Source organism: Diadema antillarum, unplaced genomic scaffold (genome assembly GCF_040938485.1).
Source record: "Diadema antillarum isolate AM-2024a unplaced genomic scaffold, OU_Dant_1.0 scf00000077, whole genome shotgun sequence".
Classification (NCBI taxonomy): domain Eukaryota; kingdom Metazoa; phylum Echinodermata; class Echinoidea; order Diadematoida; family Diadematidae; genus Diadema; species Diadema antillarum.
Window position 1 is genome coordinate 961512 of NW_027270966.1, and position 9972 is coordinate 971483.

A 9972-nucleotide genomic window follows, 5' to 3' on the forward strand; every position below is an offset into this window, starting at 1 on the left:
CAAAAAATATGGTTTTGTTTTTAATCCATTCCAGTGACTTAATAATTACAAGTTTGCTGACAACTGACCACGGAGGGGGAAGAAGGAAAACCATTTTCTTTTTTGTTATTCATTTGTATTTTATTATCTGTTTTTTCAGAATATATAAATATATATATATATATATATATATATATATATATATATATATATATTATATACATTGTATGTAAAGAGAGAGAGAGAGAGAGAGAGAGAGAGAGAGATTGCGAGATTGGCGGGACAATTATAATTCTTTTAAACTTAACTTCCTTTTGACTATAATTCACTATATAGACCGTATTCATAATAATCCTGTACAATATCAGAGCCTGTTGAATATTATAATGTAGATGATGACGTGCGGGGGAGGGAACATCACCGAATGTTCCACCCGACATTGTCCGAAGGGTTTGAAATGCTATTGAGGGAGGTTATAAGTCCCGAGAGGAAGTCGAGGGACTTATAGCCTCCCTCAATAGCATTTCAAACCCTGAGGCCCGAATTCACGAAGGTGATAGAAATAAAACCATGGTTTAAACCATGGACAAAAACTATGGAGCGCCAAGTGTCGCATGGAATATGTCCTTACGAAATCAGTCATTTCGTCGATGAAATGATTATTTTATTTTTGGACGAAATGACAACATTTTGTACTATTAAACGAATATTTCGTCCACGAAATGATAATTTCGTTAACGAAACGGTCATTTTGTCGACGAAATGACCAATTTTGAAACGAAATATTCCGTGCGACACTTGGCGCTCCATGGTTTTTGTCCATGGTTTAAACCATGGTTTTTTATTCGTACCACCTTCGTGAATTTGGGCCTGAGGGTGGAACGTTTGGTACATGTTCCCGACAACAAAAGTCATCATCTGTTATGTTATATGGGTTAGTCCCAGGCCTTCTGTCATTTTGTTACGTGACAATGTTTTCCCATTACAAAAATGTGCGCCCATGGGCGAACATGACGAATGTGCCTTCATCGCGTGACTGAGTTTAGCCAATCACTAACCGGTATTTGACTAATCCATTTAATATAACAAAATGTAACATTTCCACGCTACATTGTTACGGAAGCCCATTCGTGCCACGCAGGATAAAACTTTCAGTGGAGCTAATTGGCGGCCGCCACATAGTTATCAACATCGATATTTTTCATGGTTATCGATATTGCTAAACGATAATTAAGTGGCGGCCGCCAGATAATTATCTGGCGGCCGCCAATTAATTATCTGGCGGCCGCCACTTAATTTTCGGGCGGCCGCCACTTAATCATCGTTTGGCGATATCGATAATCATGAGAAATATCGACCACAAGTAGCGTTACAGATCTCAATTCAGTCTATTTCCTGGAGTATAAAACATTGGAAACGACATTTTACGTACCAAATAATTATTTGTCGTTAGCAGCAACGGGACAGCACTTCGTAATATTAAAAAAAATGTCTGGTTATCTGAGCCTTGAGCGGTGATGAAGGCGGTTGACTGTAGACTTGAGATCTGTAACGTTACTTGTGGTCGATATTTCTCATAATTATCGATATCGCTAAACGATAAGTGGCGGCCGCCAGATAATTATGTGGCGGCCGCCAGATAATTATGTGGCGGCCGCCCGATAATTATCCTTTAGCGATATCGATAATTATGAGAAACATCGATATCGATGAATATGTGGCGGCCGCCAGTTAGCTCCGCTGGAAGTTTTATCCTGCGTGGCACGAACGGGCTTCCGTACATTGTTATTATAGCATTAATATTTTATTTAATTATAAAAGAGCATAAAAACTATACGTCGTTGTACGTAAGCTGATTTGGGGTATGGGTCTTAGATATCGTTGGAGTGATTTGTCTTTCTGCGATGGTTTTATCATGCGATTAAAGTACCCAAAATATAGGACAAGGACGAAACGATCGAAACGCTGAACCCAGGGATGTATATAGGCTTACATAATACATGTAGTTTAAAGGGCAGGATACGTCGGAAACGACCAAACCACATGTAAAAGGGTGAGGACAAACGTACTATTCCAATCTTACTTGCATTACAATACACGTTATGGACAAGGTGACTTTCATATGAGCACACTAACAGAATGAGACGACCAGAACGGGAAGATTTCATGGCACTAACAACCTAGAAATAATGGTAGTTTAAGTTCCAGACGTTGGTCTTAATTCACAAAATGGAAATTAGCAGAGGCTAGCTCCGATCAATTCCAGCACGTTTCGACAAATAAACAGGAACGCTATCCCCCACCATCTACCACGTATTGCTAGGTATTAACGTCGATTGTTATTTTTATGTCAGGGAGATTTCTCAAAGTACTGTATCTCCAATCATCTCAATTTAGATGTAAACATTGGAAAATTAAGAAAAACATACACACACACTCATGTCGCATCAAAAAGTTAATATTACAAAAATATATAATATAAGTTTGTCAACAACAGCACCTTCATACCTTTACAATACAATTCAATGCAATACCTGAAATTTCATTTTTGTATAATGCTCTACGAACTATGTAGTTGTTTCTCAGCGCTTTACATCACATTTGAATTTGAATTTGAATTCGAATTTGAATTTGAATTCATTTTCCACTTCCATGATAACATGAACAATGGACATGATACATAACATTAACAGACAAATAATAATACAAATTACATAAATGGTTGAAAATAACATGACAATATGAATGGCAAATGGATGGATCTCCAGAAAGTAAAGATCGTTTATGATATAGCGCAAATGTTATGTAAACACTCTATATCTGTTTTAATTCATTTTTTCAAACAATACATTACCACAATTTCTCTTTACATTTCCTATCATTGCTCATTTCATTACGTATTTCAATTAGTTGTTTCAGATTAAGTTTTCTACTACAGCCTCACAAAATTTGCCTTTCTGTTATCAACTGTCAACATCTATCAACATCAAGAAGTCTGGATGATTCTTTATCAACTTGTCCTCGCTTTGAAAGTTAGCATAAAATAATGTAAACATAAATTGGTTCGCTAGCACACATAACATAGACGCTTAAGTGCAATAAAACTACAATTCCATTTCAAGTGTACTTTAATGAACTAAAAAAAAAATGAGTGAAATGATATTATTTTGGGAAACTTTACATTTTATTACAATTATGTCCAGGTTTTGCACAATTATGACGTCATGGACACGCAGCTTTTCCCTTTAATATTGTGCATAATGGTACTTACATGTATGTTCTGACTTGGTCGATGACTACAAACATAAAAAATAATGACAATGATTTTCATGACTATATTAGCAAATAAATGTATAAATAGATAAAGCAGTGCTTAGTTATTGCAGAACAATAACAGTGGTGAGAGGGATACAAGCTTTTTCTTTGTTATTTCATATCAAATGAGAAACTTTATTGGAAATTATTTTGTGTACACAGGTGAGGACATGCATAATCACCTAATTTGATTTGCATGTATAGTGCATGTGTTACGCAGGGGCCTCTAATATTACTTTGGAAACGTGCTTAATTCCTGTGACTCCAATGTTACATTTAAAATCATCTGCACTATCTAACAAACTGGACTTTACAAGGCGACAAATCAGCAAAATGTCAGTTTTTCATAATGCTTTAAAATAGTACTTCTCATTACCTAAGTTTTCAGCAGAAAAAAAAAAGAAAACACGAATCCTACCAACTCAAAATGCTACAAGAACAGCACACCAACGTCAATGGTTAATAATGGCAGATGCATATTTGTTTGTTTGTTTGTTTGTTGTTGTTTTTTTGCAGATGTGACCGCGCATCACGAAACAATCAAAAAGTCGCAACTCCTCATTTTACATGAGGATTCAAAATAGGTGAATCGAGTCAACCTTTTCAATCTTGAGTTTTTCATATTTTCTGGAAAAAAAAATTCTTCTACATTTTACTCAAGTTTGTAATCATGAAAAGAATTGGAAATGTTGTTTTAAGTGATTTATTTTTCTATAACACTTTTTTTTTTCTAAAATAGTGTGACAAGGAATGTCTTCGAGGCTCCTCTTCAGTTCTCAGAAACCCCTTGCACACTCTTCACTTTCAACTCTAATAACCTTTGAAAGGATAATGCTACTGCTTTGCTATGGTGCAAGTCATGGATAAAATGTTTGAAGAGAATGCTTAATTTCACCTTAAATATATAATCCCGTCATTGTTGTTGCTATGAAGTTTTACATCCCATTTTGTGTCCCATTCATTGCACAGAGCACGGCTTGATAAGATTAATCATTTGAATCAACCCTATATATCAGAGCCTCTATTAGCAGTACACACTTTTTCAGAGTGTGTGCTTTCTTACCAAGATTTTTATAGGTTGAGCACGTTCATTTGAATAGACGTATACAATTTTTAAAGCTTACAGTCTACTTTTTCAGAATCTGCTCTGAAAAATCCATGTTTGGCGACTTTGCTGGGTTTTGTGATACAGAGTCACATATATTTATGATACAGAGTCACATATTTTTATGGTAAGGAAAAAGAAAACACTTTATTGCTTCCTTCACATTGCCCAAAGTTTACTTGGCAAAATTCTTATTACCATCTTCGCGAGAGATTGCACACATGGAATACTCGACTGGCGAGAGGGTGGCGTTGCATTTTGCCTTCATCGTTGGTGGCGTGCTTCCTTCGGGTATCCTCAGGTGAAATTGATGTAAGATGTGTGTCAGAAAGAGGAAGAGTTCGACTCTGGCTAACTGCTCACCGATACACTTTCGACGTCCTGCAATGTTTGGAAAATGAGATATACAAAGACATGGTTCCTTAGGACAAATGAAGCAATACCATCCTAACGACATCATCGCAAAAATAATTATACTAGTTTGTTGTTGAAGTGTGATTTCTCTTCTTTGTCTCCCTCTTCGAATGTTCCGAAAGTTCATGAACTCTTGTAGAGGGAGACAAAGTGAAGAAAACTCACACTTCAACCTTCATCCCTCTGTTTAATCTTTTGCTTTCATTCAGTTTGTTGTTTATCATTTTATTTTATTTTTAATATTTGAATGTGACCGAAGTCACAGTCCCATGAATACAGTGCATGATGCGTCGCTACAAATGAGAATACATTGTATTTTCATTTCATTCCTGAATCAAAGATATACTGACTTCATTTGTTTACTAATTTGTATTTTCCATCTAAATTTCTTGTTTGTTAGTCCTGATTTCTATTCAGTGTTGTTGTTCTCTTTACTAACTTTGTTTTTGTATGACACCTTTGCTGTACTGTATAACTTATTTGTTCTTTCGTGGATTTCTTTTTTTTTTCTTTATTTTCTTTTGCCAGACAGGGTGTGTGTGTGTGTGTGTGTGTGCGCGTGTTTGTTACACTCTTGTTCTCGTTTTATTTTGCTTTTACATAGTATAACCCCTACCACTTTGTCATAACCTTAACCTTCCAATCCCCCTACGTCCTCGTAATGATAATGTAGAACACAATGCTCACCTGTACTAAAGGGTATGAGTTCGTCTCTCTGCCGAACCTGATTAGTCTCTTTGTCCAGGAACCTCTCTGGGTTAAACTGGTCAGGGTTCTCCCAAAGATCCGGGTCGTGGTGGACAGCCCAGAGATTAGGAAGCACGACGGTACCCTTTGGGATGTCGTAGCCTCCAAGAACAGTATCTTTGATGGGAGCGTGCGGCACCCCCAAGGGAACGATAGATGCCATCCGTTGAATCTCGAGAAGAGTCGCTTCTGTGTACGGCAACTTCGGTCTGTCCAGAAGACTAGGCATTCGATCGCGCCCAACTTCCTCGTCCAACTCCATTTGTACTCTTTTCTGCACGTCTACGTTGTTCAACATAAAGAGCAAACACCATTTGAGCGAGGTAGCCGTAGTCTCGGTGCCAGCAACAAACAAGTCGGCGACGGCTAGCAGTAGGTTCTCTTCGTTGAAGAAATGTTCACCGGGGTTCTCTCTCTCCGCCTCTTTCATCTGGTCTGCGTACATGTGAATGAAACACGACGCATTCCCCGATGTGTATTCAGCTTTGACTTGCCGAATTAATGGGTAGATGTACTTGTCGAAAGTGTCTTTGTGTTGGAAACATTTCTTCAACCCGCTTCCGGGGAAAAATCTGAGGAAAGGGAGAAAGTTGAAGGCACCACTGATTTCGGTGATTTCGACAATACCGTAGAGCGCTTCGAGAACCCGTTTGAAATCCTCGTCGTCGTAGTCGAATCGCTTTCCGAAGTTTAGCCAGCAGATGACGTTGGAGACCGACACGGAGATGTCGTGAAAGGGAACGAACGCTTGCGACTTGCGACTGGCAAAACTTGCCGCGAGGTGGCGTGCTTCCTCAGCAATGGTTTCCTCCATCCTAAACTTGCCCATTCCCAAAGATCGTAACGCAGAGAGGGAGAAGCGGCGCTGTTCCGTCTGTTTAGCACCAAAGTAACCAGCAATTAGACCTTTTAAGTATTATGAGAAGAAATGATAGAAAAGGAAAATAAACAAGCAAAAGCACAAGAAGTTAAACTGAGACGGTGTATAATAACCTTGGCTACAAGAACATAGTTTGGAATCGAATCGGCAGCAACGGCTTTAGCCCCAACCCCATTTGGTTAATATATAACCAGCCAAAAGCGCTGGTTATTTTGGTTATCGATTCTTCTTCTTCTCCTTCTTCTTCTTCTTCTTCTTCTTCTTCTTCTTGTATTATTAATGTTGGTAATAGTAGTACATGTAGTAGTAGTAGTAGTAGTAGTAGTAGTAGTAGTAGTTAATAGTGTAGTAGTTGTAGTGGTAGTAGTAGTAGTAATAGCAGCATAGAAGTAACCTCAGTAGCGATAGCATTATTATAATAAGTACAAGTGCCACTTTTTGCAATGTCAATGACTGTTGTGAAGTTTAATACGAGCAACAACAATACCAATGGGCTGTTTATAACAGTAGTATATACATGTAACACAAACTATAAGAAAAAACAAAACCAACACAGTCACCAAGACAATCGATTCTCGTGCTTCAGTGAAAGAAAGGGAGAGGAGAAAGGAAAATCAATCGGGATAACTATACGTGTAATCACGCGGTAACTCGCTTGTTTGATTTTGCATCTTGAAGGACAAGTCCACCTTCATAGACATGTTGATTGAGTGAATGCAACAATATTAGTAGAACACATCAGTGAAAGTTTGAGGAAAATCGGACAATCCATTCAAAAGTTATGAATTTGTGCAGTTTCTGCGCAGTCACTGCTGGATGAGCAGACTACTAGAGCTTGTGATGGCATGTGTACAAACGACATAAAGAAAATATAAAGAAAACTCAACATATTTTCACTTTTCTAGCTTCAATTGAAAATTGAATTGAAATTGAATTGAGTTGAATTAATAAAAGGTCACTTGACTTCCCTCTTTCAGAAGGCAAGGGGAATAATATCACCCTTAACATACGTCAGTGACAAGTCGAGGAAATTTACACTTTTTTCAAAAAGTAAAATTTTGTGAAATTCTCTTTCTATTTTCCAGTTATGGTGTCATAGTGAAAAAAGAAAATAATGGTGATACCTCCTTAAAAATTATTTTAAAGGGATAGTACAGTATTGGTGGAGATGAGAATTGGGCTTTTAACTTTTTGCGAGATACCAAGAAAACACTTACGAAATACAAACATACCATTCTAAGAGGAATTCAAAGTTTATTTGATGAAAATCGGGTTTGGAATGACGGATACGTCCAAAAACAAAGTAAAACAAAGCGATCGTAATAAAGTGTGGGTCCCACACTTTATTAGAATTGCTCTTTCTTGGATATCTCAGCCATTTCAAAACTAATTTTCATCAAATAAACGTTGAATTCCTCATAGAATTACATGCTCTTTCATATTTCGTAAGAGGTTTCTCATTATCTCACCAAAAAAATGTTAGAAATCTGAAATTAGGTCTCAACCAAAACTGTACGATCCCTAGGACAAGTCCACCTTCATAGACATGTTGATTGAGTGAATGCAGCAATATTAGTAAAACGCATCATTGAGAGTTTGAGGAAAATCGGACAATCCATTCAAAAGTTATGAATTTGTGCAGTTTCTGCGCAGTCACTGCTGGATGAGCAGACTACTAGAGCTTGTGATGGCATGTGTACAAACGACATAAAGAAAATATAAAGAAAACTCAACATATTTTCACTTTTCTAGCTTCAATTGAAAATTGAATTGAAATTGAATTGAGTTGAATTAATAAAAGGTCACTTGACTTCCCTCTTTCAGAAGGCAAGGGGAATAATATCACCCTTAACATACGTCAGTGACAAGTCGAGGAAATTTACACTTTTTTCAAAAAGTAAAATTTTGTGAAATTCTCTTTCTATTTTCCAGTTATGGTGTCATAGTGAAAAAAGAAAATAATGGTGATACCTCCTTAAAAATTATTTTAAAGGGATAGTACAGTATTGGTGGAGATGAGAATTGGGCTTTTAACTTTTTGCGAGATACCAAGAAAACACTTACGAAATACAAACATACCATTCTAAGAGGAATTCAAAGTTTATTTGATGAAAATCGGGTTTGGAATGACGGATACGTCCAAAAACAAAGTAAAACAAAGCGATCGTAATAAAGTGTGGGTCCCACACTTTACTAGAATTGCTCTGTTTTGGATATCTCAGCCATTTCAAAACCAATTTTCATCAAATACACGTTGAATTCCTCATGGAATTACATGCTCTTTCATATTTCATAAGAGATTTCTCATTATCTCACCAAAAAATGCTAGATAAACTGAAATGTTGTCTTAACCAAAACTCTACGATCCCTTTAAGCTTTCTTATGAATTTTTTGTGTGGTAGGATGTTTTGTGATACATCCAATGATCCTACGGTGTGTAGGATATTTGATACAACCATACACATAATGCAAAATACAGGTGTCCCCAATGGTAAACAATACCTTTGAATTATTATTACATACTAAATTAGTAGGTCGTAGGTCCTACCTTTTCCTTGTGAAAGATACTCGATCATGGCAATTTTCGGTCGGTCGCTGAAGTCGTCGCCGGATTTCGAAAACGCCTGTCGGATAAGGTCCAAATCGCTGATCACCACCGTATAGAAGTAACCGAACTTCATGCTGAAGACAGGACCGTATTTCTTGGCCATGTTGGCCAAGATAACGTGCGGTTGTTCGTCGCCCGCCAGGCTAGGAAGGCTACCGATCACGGGCCACTCTCGGGGACCACGCGGGGGCAAGTTGGCGTAGGTCTTGGTACTCATCGACTGTACCAGTACCAGAGCGACGAGGAAAGACAGAGCGGCTAGCAGAAAAGGAGTTGCGCCGGTTTGGGTTACCAGTCCTATGAAGTCAGCCATGTTTCACGTAGTCTCTTGTTTGCGGAGACACTGGAAGAGCACTGGTCTCTATAGAGATCAATGTGAAAGGGGGGGGGGGGGATACAGTTTGAGATACATGTAGTTGCACATACGTAGTTGCACAACCACATACGACCCGGTAATGCGCTGTGTGCACTGCCAGTGACCCTACCCTCGAAGTATGACGAGCTCCCTGTGACAAGCGTGCTGTCGTATTAGTCTGGTTTCCAGACCCTTTGCCAACTTCGGCAGGCCCGCGGACATGAATCGCCACATTCTTGCTGAGCAGCTCAACCTGCTACTAGCTTCATCACAAGAGGGCGTTAATATCCTAGGCAGCAGGGTAGTGTACAGTACGCAGACGGCCTGTAAGTTCTATAGACTAGGCCGTATTTGACACGTGTGATACACAATATACGCAAGTTGTTGTTGTTGTTGTTGTTGTTGTTGTTGTTGTTGTTGTTGTTGTTGTTGTAGTTGCTGTTGTTGCTTACTTAATAGAGCTGTGCCGTGATGGCAATTTGTTTCAAAAACACATTTTATTCATTAATTCAATTACTTTAATTCAAATACCAAATTTACCATACAGCGAATTATTCATTATCAAAACG

General features: G+C 38.0%; 1 protein-coding gene across 1 annotated transcript; it reads right to left on the reverse strand.

Annotated features, from left to right (window-relative positions):
• Window positions 1-4574: 4574 nt before the first annotated feature.
• LOC139717564 (cytochrome P450 2U1-like) lies at window positions 4575-9361 on the reverse strand. The gene is made up of 3 exons (XM_071629071.1): window positions 8989-9361; window positions 5501-6466; window positions 4575-4780 (listed from the first exon to the last, which is right to left on the reverse strand). The coding sequence occupies exons 1-3, from the start codon at window positions 9359-9361 to the stop codon at window positions 4575-4577; spliced, it is 1545 nt and encodes a 514-aa protein (XP_071485172.1).
• Window positions 9362-9972: the final 611 nt, after the last annotated feature.